The sequence below is a fragment of the Tachyglossus aculeatus genome, chromosome 3 (genome assembly GCF_015852505.1).
Source record: "Tachyglossus aculeatus isolate mTacAcu1 chromosome 3, mTacAcu1.pri, whole genome shotgun sequence".
Classification (NCBI taxonomy): Eukaryota; Metazoa; Chordata; class Mammalia; order Monotremata; family Tachyglossidae; genus Tachyglossus; species Tachyglossus aculeatus.
In genome coordinates, this window is record NC_052068.1 from 83,455,232 (window position 1) to 83,474,093 (window position 18,862).

At 39.5% G+C, this 18,862-nt stretch overlaps 1 protein-coding gene across 1 annotated transcript in view; it reads right to left on the minus strand.

Annotated features, from left to right (window-relative positions):
- DCC (DCC netrin 1 receptor) overlaps positions 1-18,862 on the minus strand; it is a 1,045,544-nt gene that overhangs the window by 92,680 nt on the left and 934,002 nt on the right. The window contains exons 20-21 of the mRNA XM_038743415.1: positions 13,068-13,262; positions 6,553-6,585 (exon numbers count right to left, since the gene is read on the minus strand). Coding sequence (XP_038599343.1) covers positions 6,553-6,585; positions 13,068-13,262 — 228 coding nt within the window. The remainder of the gene's footprint in view (positions 1-6,552; positions 6,586-13,067; positions 13,263-18,862) is intronic.

The window sequence follows — 18,862 nt, forward strand, 5'->3', positions numbered from 1 at the left end:
ACCATCCTTCCCGTCTCACAAGCCCGCAACCTTGGTGTCATCCTCGACTCCGCTCTCTCATTCACGCCTCACATCCAAGCCGTCACCAAAACCTGCCGGTCTCAGCTCCGCAACATTGCCAAGATCCGCCCTTTCCTCTCCATCCAAACCGCTACCCTGCTAATTCAAGCTCTCATCCTATCCCGTCTGGACTACTGCACTAGCCTTCTCTCTGATCTCCCATCCTCGTGTCTCTCTCCACTTCAATCCATACTTCATGCTGCTGCCCGGATTATCTTTGTCCAGAAACGCTCTGGACATATCACTCCCCTCCTCAAAAACCTCCAATGGCTACCGATCAATCTGCGCATCAGGCAGAAACTCCTCACCCTGGGCTTCAAGGCTCTCCATCACCTCGCCCCCTCCTATCTCACCTCCCTTCTCTCCTTCTACTGCCCAGCCCGCACCCTCCGCTCCTCCACCACTAATCTCCTCACTGTACCTCGCTCTCGCCTGTCCCGCCATCGACCCCCGGCCCACGTCATCCCCCGGGCCTGGAATGCCCTCCCTCTGCCCATCCGCCAAGCTAGCTCTCTTCCTCCCTTCAAGGCCCTGCTGAGAGCTCACCTCCTCCAGGAGGCCTTCCCAGATTGAGCCCCTTCTTTCCTCTCCCCCTCGTCCCCCTCTCCATCCCCCCGCCTTACCGCCTTCCCCTCCCCACAGCACCTGTATATATGTATATATGGTTGTACATATTTATTACTCTGTTTATTTATTTATTTATTTATTTTACTTGTACATTTCTATCCTACTTATTTTATTTTGTTGGTATGTTTGGTTCTGTTCTCTGTCTCCCCCTTTTAGACTGTGAGCCCACTATCGGGTAGGGACTGTCTCTATGTGATGCCAATTTGTACTTCCCAAGCGCTTAGTACAGTGCTCTGCACATAGTAAGCGCTCAATAAATACGATTGATTGATTGATTGATTGATAGGAGAGACAAGCATATGTTTGAAAACAGTTGGGGGTGGACATGGGGGAGGTATTGGAAAGTAGCTGAGAAAGGATTTGCAGTATTTAATATGAGAAAAATGTCCTACTAGCTCTTAAAGGAATAAAACCAGAGTAAACCTAAGGCTATAAAATCAATTATGTTGGGCAGTTTAACAACTATTTCTCAAATTTCCAAATTTGTTAACCAGCTAAACTGAGGGTATTCACCAAGTAAGGGGATGGCTGGTGATTGCAACTTGACATTTACTGCCCTTAAAACCCCAATCTAGGTCATATAAACTTTCATTATATAAAAAGGTAACAAATCTGTCACTCCTATAGGGAACACTACATAGCAGGGATGTCAGTCCCTGACTGGAGGTGTCAAATCTATAGTCTTCATTTTACACATTGACTTTAATTAATTATTGAACTGCCTAAAAAACAGGTTTAGAAATTGAAAATTCAGGTTCAGTTCCTGGAAAAGGATTGGCATGAAGTCACATAGAATTGGGAAATACCTTTAGAGGTCTTCTATCCGTCTTCCCTGCATTGAGTTCAGACTGCATCTGAGCCAGCCCAGTTAGAGAATTGCTCCCGTATGTTAAAAAGATACCTAAAAAGATATGCTACATTCTTTCTTCAGTTTTAAGCCATCCTGTGTATTTACATGCTAGATTGTAAACTTCTTGAGGGCAGGGATCATATCTAACTCTATTGTACTCTCCCAGGCACTTAGCATAGAACTTGGCACACAGTAGGGATTAGCTAAACATTATCAATTGATTGAATCAACAATATACAGGAAAATATACAGGAAGAGAGGCTGGCTTAATGGCTCTGTTTTCAAACCAATAATTTCAGTAATTTGGATATCACAAGAGTACAATCAGAATAGCTAGAACTACTGCATAATTAACAAGCAACCACGAGATATGGACTAGTTTGAACTCCCTCCAATTCCTTTCAGAATCCATGAATGCCCCCGAAATGAAAGCCTTTGGAATCTATTTCCAGATTTCCAATCTATATTCACTGCTGATTTTACTTCATTTTCACAGGCCTGAATTTCAATGATAGCCCTCTTCCTGTTATAGATAAGTGCCCAAAGAGATGCTTTATTTCATGGCTGTAAACTGCATCCAGGTACTGGGTCTCCTAAAGTGATGTCCTCAGTAATCTGTATGAAGAACATAACTACTTAATTCTACCCTGGCTTACAATAAGAGAAAAATACATCAACCTTGCTGCTGAGGTGATGGACTGCACTCCTAACCTTGGCCTACCATCTTGAAATGCATTCTGTTGGTCAAAAATGGATAGAGAGAGTACAGGCCATCACTGTGATTATGCAAACAATTCATGCACGTGTCTAATTTACAGTGGTATCCTAAACCACTGTTTGTCAGGGAGGCAGAAAACCATGGGTATCTAACGAAGAACCTACTGATTATTAAAAATAAATGAAAATATATATCACTTTATAAACCAAATAACATATGTATGAAGCACCAGTAGTAAGAGAAACACTTCTCCAAAACCACTAGTCAAAATATCACTTCCTCCAACTTATTACTGAACCCCTTCACCCAAAACTTCTGGCAGTAAGAAAGTTTGTTGATGACAAGGAGTTTAGAAAGAGATTTCTCAAAACAATCCAATCTTTATTCAATTTTCTCACTGACAACTCAAAAGCAGGTTGCTGGTTCTTTAGGTCAAATTCATCAGAGAGGATAAACTTGCATTGCTTGCCGAGTTTTCATTCAGGACAAATTTTTCTCCTGGTAGAGATTGAACTTTTGTCAGAAACTGAGCTACAGTATCATTTTACATTAAAAAGAGGCAAGTCATTTGAAGGATCGACTAATAAAGTAGATCAAACTGTTGCTGGAAATGCTGGGTTTGGTAAAATTCAAAGCAATTATCCCTTTCTACTTAAATCATTTTGCTTTAGAAGGAAGTTCAATCAAAGCATCTGATTCATTTGGACATCAGTTCAAAAGACTGATGCTTTATAAAGCGCTATATGGTGCTGATGAAGCTTTGTTGCTTTCTGTATGAGAATCTTTAGGTACTGTTGAGGAACATCATATTGTATGATATCAAATATCATAAACCGTCCCAAAGATTTGTGTTTGATTTTAAATTTGGAAACCATCAACTTGATAACATGTATACCATCTGTATACCGTCCAAATTATTTGACTGAAAATCAAGATATTGGGACACTATACCAAACTTTCATGACTTTCTTGGCTTCTTGTTTGTCTAGGAGAAGGGAAGGGAAAAGAAAATAATTAATATGTATTGAGTGCTTACTGTGTGCAGAGCACTATGCTAAGTGCTTGGGAGAATACAATATAACAGAGTTTGGTAGACACATCCTGGCCACAACACGTTTATAGTCTAGGTGGGGAGACAGACATAAATAAATAGATTATGGATATGTATGTAAGGGCTGTGTGGGTGGTGAATGAAGGGAGCAAGTCAGGACAATGGAGGAGGGAGTGGGAAAAGAGGGAATGAGGGATTAGTCAGGGAAGGCCTCTTGAAAGAGAAGTGCCTTGAGTAAGGCTTTGAAGGGGCAAGTAATTGTCTGTCGGATATGAACAGGGAGAATATAGGCCAGGCCAGAGGCAGGATGTGGGTTAGAGGTCAGCGGCAAGATAGATGAGATCAAGGTATAATGAGTGTGTTGGCATTGGAGGTGTAAAGTCTGAGGGCTGGGTTGTAGTAGGAGAAGTGAGGTAGAAGGAGGCAAGGTTATTGATTGAGTCCTTTAAAGCTGATCATAAGGAGTTTTTGTTTGCTGCAGAGGTGGATGGGCAACCACTGGAAGTTCTTGAGGAACTGGGAATGATGGACTGACTATTTTTGTAGAAAAATGCTCTGGGCAGCAGAGTGAAGTATGGACTGCAGTGAGAAGAGACAGAATGCAGTGAGGTCAGCAAGGAAACTGACACAGTAATCAAGGTGGCAAAGGATAAGTGCTTGGATTAATGTGGTAGCAGTTTGGATGGAGAGAAAAGAGCGCATTTTAGCAATGTTGTGAAGGTTGCACCGACAGGATTTAGTGGTAAATTGAAGAGAAGTGACAGTTTCAAGTGTCCCAGCATTCTGAGCTATCCAAGCTCTAAGTTCCAGCGTGCTGTGGGACTTACCCTGAGCATATATTACTAAAAAGTGAAAGTCCAGACATTTAAAAGGAGAAAGAGCAACTAGGGGTTGTTACAAGGAAGAATGATTAGTTTAGCCAGGGCAGGCCCAAATTCCAGGACACTTTAATCCATTTTTAAAATTACATAAGAGTTTCTCAAACTCTGGCACTGTCACAAGGATTCTAGGATGCATGGTTACGCTCCCCATTTGTAATTCATTTCTTTTAGTTGAATAATGAACTAAATTGAGCAATCAGGAAAATCTAAATAGAAATCAAAGAAAAGGAATGTTTCCCCCCACTTTATTATTTGATTTACACATCTTTAGCAAGTCCCTTGAGCAGCTGATGCTCTTCAAGTTTGCCCAGCATAAAACGTAAAATTCTCTCAGGCCCAGAAAGGCAGGACACTTTTAGAATAAAAGGACATGATAAATCAGTGGGCGATCATCATCTATATCTCCTAAACGTGTTTTGCTTTGAGCTTTCATTTTCCGTCTCACAACTATGTGATCATAACTATATCCTGGGTAAGTTCAAATCTCTTTCTAGTGGGGTTAGAGGTTCCAGGTCCAGCTATGACACTTACTTGCCTGATGCATGATTTGGGGCAGGTCACAACCTTTCAATGCCTCACTTTCCACATCTGCAAAATAAGGATTTTAATACCTACCTTTCCTTGTCTCGCAGGGATGTTGGGATAACATACATGATCTAAGTAACATGCAAGTATTTGGGGAACAAAAATGTTATATAAAAATCAAGGTATCTTTATAAAAGGAAAGAGTGTTGGTATCATTTTCATTTTTTTTAGTTGATTAAGAATTAATCTGGGTATTATAAATAAATAATGCATTTTTGCATTACTATTTTTCATGAATATCAGTATTTTGTGGATAGGGAAAGTGTCTACCAACTCTGTTGTATTGTACTCTCCCAAGTAGTCAGTACAATGCTCTGCACACAGTATACACTTAATAAATACTATTTATTAATAGCCTCAGTTATTTTTGGTGGCATTTTAAAGCCAAATAAACACATGAAAGGATGGTCTTCCTTGAGTTAAGTAAATGGAGATTGCTTTTTCTCTGACATCACCTTTTCCCTCAACTTCAAAAGGATTCTGTTCATGGAACTGCAGTGAAGTTTCTATCCCTGAACAGAGTTATGGATTTAAATATAATTCAGAAAAATGTTAATGATAAATAATTCATAACCCACTTGGGACTTTGCATACACATCAGAAATTCAGGCATCTAGAACTATAACCTAACAATAGCAAAAACACCCTCCTAAATAGATTGGACTTTTGCCACATGAATGGAAGGAATATAGGAGGAAAATGGACTCTTGTCCCATTTTTTCAAAGATGACTAATAGTATATTATGCTTTCAAGTACTTATGGCTGACAGTAGGAAGTCCAGTGCAGAAAACCGTGAATGGTATCATCTTTGAAATAAAGAATAACATCAACATTGTGCTATTCCTGGTACTCACATTTGCAAATTTGTCCCTTTTTTTTTTTTTTTACCTAACACAATAGTACTCCCTGAAAATTCTAGTTCTTCAAGAGAGTAACTGTCATCATTTTGTGTGATGTTTATCCAGTCCTGATCCAGCATGTTTCTACATGTCAGGATTGTACCAAATTTTGTTTTACTTATGGCCGGGGAAGTAAACTCACATTTTCCTCCATTTCCCTCTCAGATATCATCACTGTCTTACTACATGAATCTACTTAAAATGAGGTACATATACATACATACATATGAATGTATGTATCTTTGCAATATATTAAAGATGATTAGCATTAGATTAACATGATATTCATTAAACATGAATAGCAAAAGAGGAGAAAAATGAAAAAAAAAGTGAATATTCCATCTCTTGAGAAACAACAAATTTAAGCAACTGGAAAACTTTTTTGCAATCAGCTGTGGCAGTATTGTAAAAAAGTTGACAATTTAAATTATATTTGTTTATGGAAGCTGATCAGGGAAGAAATAAAATTATTTATTTCCTTTTCACTGGGCCGCTTCAGAACTTTAATCTATAGCTTATGAAAGGGTGCAAAAGTAGCTTGAATATTAGCCTGAGCTTAATTATACTTAATGTGAATTATTCAAAAGTGCAGGAGAGAGACTAAAAATTTATTTCATACAAAGAAACTTGACATTTTAATTGGTCCTTCAGAAAAGAGACAAAACAATTTCCTCTCAAGAAAATTTACATCTCCCCCATCAAAGCAGAAGTCTCAGCCAAGCAGAACTTCATTGCCAAGATTAATTATCACACCAGTGTCTGCCTCATCAGGTGTTCAGCCCAGGTGAAAGGCAGAATACAAAGTGAAGACTGACAGAGTTCCCAAACATATAACATTGATTGTAACGGGGAAAAAAATGACAGAGTGAGTCCACTATACCTTGGTCATTAGCCATTTTGTCAGGGTGCTCCACTGTGGAGAAAGAAAAAAAAAAGAATAAAAAAGATCATTAGACTTTGACAGTTACCAGTAGGAAAGCTGACATATCAAACAAATAATTTTGTTAGCAGGTTTTCATATCATGTGTTGCCTCACTGCTCTTGAAATGATCGGGTCATGTCTAAAAGGTGGCATTTTGTCACAGAAACTCTTGAGAAAAAGGAAGGGTGAATTGTGAATCTTTATTTTTAGTTAAAAGTTCATTTCCTCCTTTTTTTGACCCTTCCCTCCTCATCTAAAAGACTGGCAACACTATTTACTTCTATTGTTCCTGTGAACATGAATCCAGAATGAGCCTCAAGAAAGTTTAATTAAGGGTAGATTTAATAGAAAAAAATGCAGTTACAGAGTAATTATCACCATTAGATTGAAAGTTAATTCTGACAGATTCTTGCATGGTTTCTCCTTTTCATGAGTGTTTAACCTATTTGCATGATGATCCCTAATAAAAAAGAAGTTGAAAAATCATACCATTTAAACTGAACCTGTTAACACTTTAAATTCTACCGAAACTCTACTGAAACCTTCAGCCACTCGAGTCCCAGATAATTTAGTGCCATGAGGTTTAAAACTTCTCTTTCCTTACTTTTGGGAAAAAACAAAACAAAAAAAAAACTAGCATTCTGAAAGTCAGGCATTTTTTCAGTGGACAAAATTTAACCTTAATTGAGGACATTATTTTTATTATTTGTTGATAATAATAGTAATCATAGTATTCATTGAGCACTTATTATGTGCCAGGCACTGTACTAAGCACTGAGGTATACACAAGCAAAGTGGGTTGGATACAGTCCCTGTCCCATGTGGGGTTCACATTCTTGCTCTCCATTTTACAGATGAGGTAACTTGAGGTACAGAGAAGTTAAATGACTTGTGCAAGGTCACACAGCAGAAAAGTGGCAGAGTCGAGATTAGAACCCATGACCTTCAAACTCCCAGGACTGTGTTCTATCCACTATGCCATTTCAAACACTGTTCTAAGCATTGATTATTCGGATGGTATTGACACCTGTCTACTTGGGTTTTCTTTTTTTTTTTTTTTTGTATGTCTCCCCTTTCTAGACTGTGAGCCCATTAATTGGGTAGGGACCATCTCTATATTCATTCATTCAATCGTATTTATTGAGTGCTTACTGTGTGCAGAGCACTGTACAAAGCGCTTGGGAAGTACAAGTCGGTAACATATTGTCTCTATATGTTGCCAATTTGTACTTCCCAAGCGCTTAGAACAGTGCTCTGCACACAGTAAGCACTCAATAAATACGACTGAATGAATGAATGAAATTAATCAGGTTGAAATTTCCCATATGTCCCATATGGGGCTCACTGTCTCAGTAGGAGAGGGAACAGATCCCTAATTCCCATTTCACATTTGAAGAGACTGAGGCAGAGGGAAATTAATCTATTTACCCAAATTCAGAAAACAAGCAATTGGCAGAGCAGGGAGTAGAACCCAGTTCCCACTAGATGAATCAAAATCTTTACTATGCTTCTTTAAAAATATGACTAGGAATTTTATATAGACTTAGACCTAAAGGGAGATAGTACTATATAGACCTGCCAATAATCAGGCACATAGACTACTGCAGTACATTCTTCTCATCCGCACTGAGACAACAACCAGAAGAATCATAACAATTTGCACTTCGATTTAACTCTTATTTATTTGAGTCCGTGTCCAGTCCATTCATTCATTCAAGCAATCAATCGTATGTATTGAGCGCATGTTACCCACTCCTCAAGAAACTCCAGTGGCTGCCCATCCACCTCCACATCAAACAGAAAGACCTTACAGTTGGCTTTTAATCACTCAATCAGCTGATCCCATCCTACCTCACCTCACTGATCTCCTACTACAGCTCAGCCCACAAAGTCCACTCTCGTTCCAGTTTACTCATTTCGCCCTGATCACGTCTATCTTGCTGCCAACCACTTTTCGACATCCTCCCCTTCCCCTGGATCTTCCCCTAGACCACCACTTCATCCACCTTCAAAGCATTACTGAAGTCACATCTCCTCCAAGATGCCCTCCCCAATTAAGCCCTTTTATCTGGTTCATTCTCTCTTCTGTGATGCCCATGCACTTGGATCTGTGACAACTGGGCATTTGATTTTTGTCACATAACTGGCAGCACTTATGTACAGGTATTGAAATTGTGCATTTTAAATTCCAGATTTCTGTGAATCCCTCTCTCTCCTTCAAGATTGTAAACTCATTAAGGGCAGGGAAGGTATCTGCTAATTATTGTATTGTGCTTGCCCAAGGAATTAGTACAGTGCTCTGCACATAGTTAGCACTCAATTAATACCACTGATTGAAGGCCTTTCAGACTAATAGTATTCACATTGATTGGGAGATAAAAGCATAGATTCCTCAAGTAGGGAATCAGATCCTTCCTATCTTATTCTTTTTCAGGTATGGGTAGACTAGACTGTAAACTCATTGTGAGCAGGGAATGTGTTTGTTTCCTGTTGTACTGTACTCTCCCAAGAGCATAGTACAGTGCCCTGCACATAGTAAGCACTGAGTAAATATGATTAAATGAACAAATGAAATTAATAAAATGTATTGCATTTAGAATATGACCTGATCAAAACCACAGTATATTAAACCCATCTATATCCTGTGCCTCAGTTCCCTCATCTGTAAAATGGGGGTTAAGACTGTGAGCCCCACGTGGGACAACCTGATCATCTTGTATCCCCTCAGCACTTAGAACAGTGTAAGCACATAGTAAGTGCTTAACAAATACCATCATTATTATTATTTGAGAAGCATCATGGCTCAGTGGAAAGAGTATGGGCTTTGGAGTCAGAGGTTATGGGTTCAAATCTCAGGTCTGCCAATTGTCAGCTGTGTGACTTTGGGCTAGTCACAACTTCTCTGTGCCTCAGTTACCTCATCTGTAAAATGGGGATTAAAACTGTGAGCCCCCGTGGGACAACCTGATCACTTGTAACATCCCCAGCACTTAGAACGGTGCTTTGCACATAGTAAGCACTTAATAAATGCCATTATTATTATTACAAGCTCACAGGAAAACAGCGTCTTCTGGCAGGTCAAGGAAGTTTACTGCTTAAAAAATTTAGGAACTGAAAAAAAAAAGGAGTTTTAACCAACACACAGGCACAGCATTAGAGGGCACTGTGCAGTTAGGAAAGGGGAAAACATGCATAGTTGTTGGTGACCAACGTGCCCAGAAATATTTAAAGCTGCAGCAGCTGGAATATCCTGGATAAATTTCCCTACACAATGACCTCATTTTCATAGAAAGTTTCAGAAATAATGAAAAGTCCTAGATCATGCTCTCTCTCACCTTCTCCATCTTTAATATAAAACATTAAGTTCTCTCGTCCATTGTCTGTAGCCTTAAATATAAAAGGATAGGATGACTAAAATTAATGTGGATTTTAATAGAAAATTTGTTTCCTTGGTATAACCTGCTGGCTTCACTTGCCACTTCACTAGACCCTGAAAGGACCTATCTTTTATTTTAATCAGCTAATGATGAGAATTCTGGTCTTTTAATTAGTGGTGGGGGTGGGCGGTATGGAACAGAGCAGAGCCTCAAGTTTTCTTGGAGTTGAATATAATGAGAAAATATTTAGCAAACTCAAATTCTCAGTTGGGGTTGTTACCTGCATCTGTCAGGCATAAGGAAAAGTACACATTTGTTACAGAATTAATTTGAAGTCAGTGGATTTTCTCGACTTGCTTGTCACCATTTTTGACATTAACTGGGAACAGTGATAAATGAAGAGAAGGAAGTTTATGTTTTAACACAATAGAACCACGCTTTCTTCCCCATACCCTCATCCCCAGCCAGGTTATTTTATTTCAGGTAGAAAAGCAAGCAAGCTGCTTTGAATTATTTTTATTAACGCTTCTTCACACTTCATTTTCATTTCTGAATGAGGATTTCTTAACTGCTAATGACAATATGGATTTTCTGTAGCTCTTCTTAGTGGGGAGTAGTACATAAAGACCATTTCCATCTCAGGCATAGAAGCTTGTACTGGACAGAAAGAGATTTACTGGTAAGGGAAATACGTTTGCCAGTGTTCTTGAATGGGAGCATTATGGCAGAGAAACATGCGTCTATTTTTATCTCTAGACTGTGAGCCCACTGTTGGGTAGGGACTGTCTCTATATGTTACCAACTTGTACTTCCCAAGCGCTTAAGTACAGTGCTCTGCACACAGTAAGCGCTCAATAAATACGATTGATTGATTGATTGATCTCCCAGTAAACCACTGGAAGTTTTCAGGCAGTTCAGTACTATAGCCAAGCCTCTCAAAGTAAACACCATAGGTTACAAGTTTTGATTTAGTTCCTTTTGCCTTCAAATCTCTTGTGACCAATACATTTATTTTCCAACAGAACATTCATTATCACATAATACTTGTGAGAGTTAGACAAGCCTCTCAATTATCATTATGGGGAGAAAGCATCAACATTTTTGCATAATTCAGAATGCATTCAAGATTTACCTTGTGGGTAAAGGCTGATTTGTAAAATCCCATTGGATAACATTAAACATGACATATTTAGGGTGGGAATCATTAAGTATTCATAGCAGGATATTAGCTCTATTCCTCAAGGACTGGTAGAGGATGTATCACATGTATAAATTTATCTTTGTTGTATATGCTGATCTCCGCCTAGGGTGCATTTCCCAGATGAATATTATGATTCACTAGGTAAACAGTACAAAGTATTTGACATCTAGTTCATTAAATAATCTTTTGGAGTCTGTGAATCTTCTGATGTCTCATTACCCTGCTGCATATTATTTTTGGATGCCTCGGTTCAACTTAAACTATCGCTGAGTTCTTTTAGTTGCCGCAAAATTTGAGCATGAAATTACGTTGGCACCTGTAGGTTGACAGCAATGAAGAACTAGCAAAGCCCTATCTAGTCACATTTCATGGTAGTAGACAATGAATAATCAGGGTACATAATAATTCAATAATTCACCCCGAGTGAAACCTGACTTGGACATGTAAGTCCTGAAACCTTGAATTATGCCAATGATAAGCTCAGAACAAATGGATACAATTTTTCATTTTTCCCTGAACCCTGCTCATTTATTAAAACTGTAGATGAAGGTTTTCCAACTCAGGTTGAATGGTGGGTTGTGCATTCTTTGGAGATATTCATATCAGCTAATACAAAATTCCAACCTCCAGCCTATGATGCCAGGTCTGTTTATCTAAGGTTCAGATTTTCTACTAGGTGTGGACCAACTCAGTCTTGGCTACAAAAGCAAGTCTAAGACACCGAGAAATCCTTCTGATCTTCCTATACACTAATTGTGTTTAAATGGAGTAAGTCTAATGTTATGTTTCTTGCTCTGACCAGAAACTCCATTAAGCCCTGACACTCCAATCAGACATGACTGAATATAATTTTCATAAAATCAGATATGGAGCCTGCTGTGTGACCTTAGGCAAGTGATTTAATCTTTCTGGGCTTCGGTTTCCTCATCAGTAAAATGGGGATAAGATACTGGCTCTCTCTTCTTCTTAAACTGTGAGTCTCATGGTAGAAAAGCATCATGTACCATCTGATTATCTTCTATCTACACCAGATCTTAGCTCAGTGTTTTGTCAAACAATAGGCATTTAATACACATTATTATTATTATTATTATTATTATTATTATTGAACAGCACTGTAGCAAAAATGATTGTCTAAGTTAGCATGCTGAAACTTGTTTTAGCTCTAAATCTTATTTCAAATATTCTTTAGAGGGTGAGGCTTCCAGAAAGGAGAAAAACTTTAGCAAAATTGTCCTAATCTAGCAAGGGTTTATACTGGAACTGTCATTTCTTCATAATCACTGCCCTTGGGATTTGATGATTTATTTTATGAAGGTATAACTACCCTCTGCCAGGATGTTATTTTCATTCTCCAAAGCCTGTGTTATTTTTCTCCCAAAATTATTCTGTTCAAAACTTTTCCAAGTCACCACATTTTTTTAAAATAGACATATTATTTCAATTCTACATTGTCTTTATTGCCATCTTTAAAATCAACGCTTAGATATTTTAGTTTATGCATCTGGACAATAGCCATTATGCCATTCACATACCCCAGAACATTTTAATACTTATTTCTCTACATAAAATGGTTGATGAATTTCACGCCACTATATTTTCAATGAAGCCAATAGATTAGGAATCAATAGGAAATTCCAGAAAGTGTTTAGATGAAAGAACTCACATTATTCGCAACAGCCTTAGTGCTGGTGGCAGGAAATGTGATATTATAGATCTTTCTTTGCATCATGGCTTTGGGCATAAAGAGTACATTTAAATTTACTGCAAACTTCCATTCAATCTGTTGTTTTTATAGATGGCGAGAGGCAAGCTCCTAAGTGTCTTTCCAAATCATTTTTCCTGTTATGTCTCCCAGGAAAACACAGGTAAGTAAGAAGAAAAGACTCTCAAACCTTTCAGTGTGCGGAAGAGAATGGGATCAGAGAGGGGCCCCACCCCTTTGGAATTACGTGCTTGAATTCTGAAGTAGTACACAGTGTCTAGACTGAGATCCATTATTTGATGAGTTAGTCTATCACCACTGATTGATTCCATAATCCAGTCATCAATTGGGGTGTTCTTGTCCAAAGTGTAGAATAAGATATAAGCTGGAAAATCAGAACATAACATAACATAAATAATAACCTTTGATTAGTTTAAGCACTGTATTAGTTTAAGCACTCTCATTCACTTAAAACGTTTTAATCATTGTCATCACTACTAATAATGCTCATCTGAATAATTAATAATAACAACAATAATTAATAAGCAGGAGTGTGTCCATCAAAATAAGATTAGAAATTTAACTAAAACATTGAAACAGTAAAATCCACAGATCATCTTTTTCACAGGTGATGTCACGGGTAATATAGTATCTAACAGAACTGAGGTTTCTGTCACTGACTTAAAAAAAAAAAATCACTCATCCTTTGGACCAAGACATTATCCAGGTATTCACGGTATTGCACAAGAGACCTCTGATGGGAAATTTGCTTGCCTGAATAAGCACAGCTCATTTGTACCATTTAGCTTGTCGAAAGGAAAAAAATGTACTGGAAGCTTACACATGAACTGAACTGTATGGTGTGAGATAAAGTTTGACCTTTTTTGTCAGAAATAGGGTGAGACAAATTTTCGATTAGTCTCATCAAGGGTCTCCTAAAACCAATATTCCTGTTAGCATTTAACCTGCAAAGATAATTTCCCTAGATTGACATAGGAAAAATCATCTCCAAGACCTTTCTCCTATTTCCTTGGCAGTCTTGAAGTGAAGACTGTATCTTTTTTTCTCCTTGATTAAACTCCGCAGCATTTAGGAAACAATCCAGGTGCTCAAATTCTGTTGAAAAAATGCTCTTCAATAACTGCTTTCAGGAAACACATTTTTTCACTTTATAGTCATGTGGGATAAAACACTGCTCTAAAAATGGGAAAGGTTCCTCCAACATAAGAAAACACTATTGCCAAATCCCTTAGGTATGGATTTCTTTGTGTTGGAAGCTAAGTGAGAAGGTAAGTTGACAGCATACTATGGGCAGCTATAGCTACGTATTCTGCCTTACAATGTCTACTCAGAGAGGCAGAAACTCTATCTTTGGTTTCATGTGTATATATTTTCCCCCACTTCCTGGTATATAGAGTAATGAACACAAGGAGATGTTCAATATAAACATTAATTTAATGAAGAATAACATTAATTGATGAATGGATTAAGTGAAGTGTATCATGTGAAGGGAAAGAGCTACAAATAATAAAAGTCTCACAAACAGGAACAGCTATCTAGACAGTGAAACACATGAACATCTAGCTAAAAGAGTCTAGCCCTTACTGTTGCAATACCAGTGGGGTACTCCAAATATTCCAAATATCCACATTTGGAATCGTGAGGCAGGAAGGGATAGTGAAACAGTAATGAATTATTGACTGTCTTAGTAATAAGCTGAGACTTTAAGCTCATTATGAGCAGGGAACATGACTGCTAATTCTGTTGCACCCAAGCACTTACTACAGTGCTTTGTACAAAGTAAGCACTCAATAAAAACAATTGATTGAGCCAGTGGAACAGATTTCATTCTCAGTAAAAAAAAAAAAAATCTCGACTCAGGCGGCATAATATTAGAAGGGGGCTGAAGGATTAGCTATTGGAAGAAATGAATAGCTTCTCTTCCCGTTGGATAATAAGCATGTCACAAGCAAGATCAGATAATGTGCTGAAGACTCTAGAGGTTCCAGATTTCCAACTTTCCTTACTTCCTCACCTCACAGTAGTGTCAATCAATCAATTGTATTTATTGAGTGCTTACTGTGTGCAGAGCACTGTACTAAGTGCTTTTTACCCTTGTCAGCTTCACTGTCCATATGGTGTATGAACACCCCATGGAGGTTTTGGTGGGTTTTCTACAATGAACCCTTTGATTTCATTCATACATTCAATCATATCTCTGGAGCGCTTACTGTGTGCTCCAACAATTTAATGTTACTCTGGGCCTGTGTCCCTGTTTGTCTGTTTTTTCTCTGTTGCGATCATTCTTCTCTCTATGCATTATTTTATTTCTCAGTGAATCACTTTTCTTAACTCTGGGTCTTCCTCTCTCAGAGAGAAAAAAATCATTCATTCATTCACTCATTTTTATTGAGTGCTTACTGTTTGCAGAGCACTGTACTACGTGCTTGGAAAGTACATTTTGGCAACAGATACAGACAGTCCCAACAACGGGCTCACAGTCTAGAAGGGGGAGACGGACAACAAAATGCTTTGTACATAGTAAGCGCTTAATAAATACTATGATTAAAAAAACAAGTAGACAGGTAGTGAGGTGTGGAGAGGGAGAAGGAAGAATCAGTGACCCAGTCACACAAAGGGAAAGGGACACGTGATGATGGACACACTCCCAAGCCAATTAGAAGCCTCTCTTTCTTTTCTGGGAGGGTGCTGGACAGAACAGAAGAGAATGGATGTCTCTCCCCATCTTAAATGTAGGCTGCTGTTCTTGCTCTCTGTGCTGGGGATGTACCCAGGCTCCATCTTGCCCCACTGGGTGCCCTGGCCGGCTGAGCAGTGCTGTCATCTCTTGGCATCTTTTTTTTAATGGTATTTGTTAAGTGCTTACTATGTGCCAGGCACTGTACTAAGCTCTGGGGTAGATACAAGCTGACCAGTTTGGACACAGTCCATGTTCCAAAGACAAACCGCCGATAAGTAGCGGCATTTGAACCCAAGTCATTCTGACTCCCGGGCTGATGCTCTATCCATTAGGTCATACTGCTCCTTGACTCCAACCAGGCTGCAGAGGCAACAGAAGGACCACTATAGCCTAGTGGAAAGAGCACGGGTCTGACAGATGCCTGCTGTGTCACCTTGGGCAAGTCACTTAATTTCTCCATACTTCAGTTTTCTTATCTGTAAAATGATGATGATGATGGTATTTATGTGCTTACTATGTGCCAAGCACTGTTGTAAGCACTGGGATAGATACTAGGTAATCAGGTTGTCCCACGTGGGGCTCACTGTCTCAATCCCCATTTTACAGATGAGATAACAGGCACAGAGAAGTGATTTGCCCAAAGTCACACAGCTGACAAATAGGAGAGCCGGAATTAGAACCCACAACCTCCGATTCCCAAACCCATGCTCTTTCCACTAAGCCATGCTGCTTCTCTGTAGGGATTCAATGCCTGTTCCCCTTCCTACTTAGATTGTGAGCCCGATGTGGGATATGGACTGTTTCAACCTGATTAACTTATATCTATTCCAGCATTTAGAACAGTGCTTTATAAGAGCTTAACAAGTGCCATTAAAATAATTATAATAATGGTAATAATCAGGATGAGGGGTTGGTTATGGGACCTGCACAAGCCCTGATCACCACCGCTGCCCATCTGCATTAAAACTTCATCTGCCAAGGGAGGCAGAAGCATCAGTGAGTCCAAAGGTGCAGGGTGGATGGGAGATTCCCAAGTCCCTGACTGTCACTGCCACCCCTCCATCCCATTTGCTGACTCTTGGTTCTTCTAACTCGTCACCTGCACCTCCTGAGTCTATCTCACCAGATCATCATCATCATCATCAATCGTATTTATTGAGCGCTTACTGTGTGCACAGCACTGTACTAAGCTCTTGGGAAGTACAAATTGGCAACATAACCATTGGCAACCAGATCCTCCTCTGCCTTCTCAAGCCTCAGTTCTGAGTTGTCTTCCATTCTCAATCTACATTCACTCCCTTGGGTAACTCACCACTCTCATGGATTCAACAAGTACTTCTAGCATCTGACTCCCCAAACAACCTCACTGATTCCAGATTCTTCTCCTCTTCTGTAATCTTACATCTCCTCCTGACTCAGGGCTTCTTTCATAGACATCCTACCAGCATCTCAAGCTCAACATGTCCAAACTTGAACTCATCTTCCCTCCATTTCTCCTATTTTTGTAATTAATAATTTATTTTAATGTCTGTCTCCCCTTGAGGGCTGTAAGGGGAAGATGTATTGTACTACGGTACTGTATTGTACTTTCCCAAGTGCTTAGTACAGTACCCTGCAAACAGCAAGGGCTCAATAAATACTGCTGATTGATCAAAGGATGGATTCCCTCCCAAATCCTCTCCTCCACCTGTTTTCCATCACTGTTTACAATACAATCATCCTCAAGCCCATAACCTTGGCATTAGCCTTGATCCTCTCTCTCTCACTATTTCTCTTTCTGCCCAAATTCAGTCTGTTACAAATCCTGTCAGCTCTTCCTTCATGAAAGCTCCAGAATTGTCATTTTCCTCTTGATACAAACTGCCAATTGGCTCATCCAGTCACCCTTCAGAGTCCAACTTGACAACTACATCAGCTACCTTGCCTCCAGTTGCTCCACTCTCCAGGAATGCTGTTCACTCTGCTGCCTAATCACTTTTCTGAGACATCATTCTGCACATTTCTCTGTACTTCTCAAAAACCTCCAGTGTTTACCCTTTTGACATCACACAGAAACTCCTTACCAGTGGCTATAAAGGAGAAGTCAATCAGTTCTCTCCCTACTACTTTTAGACTACTTTTTATACTACTTTTACACTCTCTTCTGCCACTAAAACCCAATTTGCAAATTTCACTCCTCTCAAGTCAATCTACTCACCATCTTCATCTTTCTTTCCCAACCTCTTGCTCACACTTTTCCAATAGATTGAAACTCCCTTCCCCTGCTCATCAGCTGGACCACTGAACTCCCCATCTTCAAAGCCCTTCTACAATCACCTCTTCTCCAGGTAGTCTTTCCCATTAATGTCTCACCTCCCCACCCGATTTCTACCCCAAGGCCATTTCAAATTATGTTAATGACTGCATCCCCCGCAACACTGTAAGCTCCTTGTGGGAAGGGAATGAGTCTACCAACTCTAAAATCTTCCCCTTCTTCTCCATCCAAACTGCTGCCAGGTTAATACAGTCACTTATCCTATCCCACCTGGATTACTCCATCAGCCTCCTTGCTGACCTCCCTGCCTCCGGTCTCTGCTCACTCCAGTCCATACTTCACTCTCCTGCCCAGATCATTTTTCTTCAAAAATGTTCAAGATATGTCTCCCCACTTCTCAAAAAACTCCAGTGGTTGCCCATCCACCTCCACATAAAACAAAAACTCCTCATGGTTGCCTTTAAAGCACTCAGTCACCTTGCCCCATCTACCTCACCTTGCTTCTCCCCTACTACAATCCAGTCCGCACATTTCACTCGCTAATGCTAACCTTCCCAATGTGCTTTGATCTTGTCACTGACCCCTTGCCTACATCTTACCAAATGGCCTGGAATACCCTCCTTCCTCAAATCACCTGTCTACGTGTTCTGTTTTGTTGTCTGTCTCCCCCTTCTAGACTGTGAGCCCGTTGTTGGGTAGGGATCATCTCTATATGTTGCTGACTCGTACTTTCCAAGCACTTAGTACAGTGCTCTGCACACAGTAAGAGCTCAATAAATACGATTGATTGAATGAATGAATGAAATCTAACACCTCACCTCAAGCCTTATAGAAGACACACTTCGTCCATGAGGTCTTCCCAGATTAAACCCCTCTTTCCTCTCTCCCACTCCCTTCTGCATCACCCTGACTTGCTCTTTTCATTCTTTTCCCAACCCAGACCCACCTCACTTATGTACACACTTGTAATTTATTTATATTGATGTATGTCTTCCACCCCCCACCCTAGATTGTAAACTCATTGTGAGCA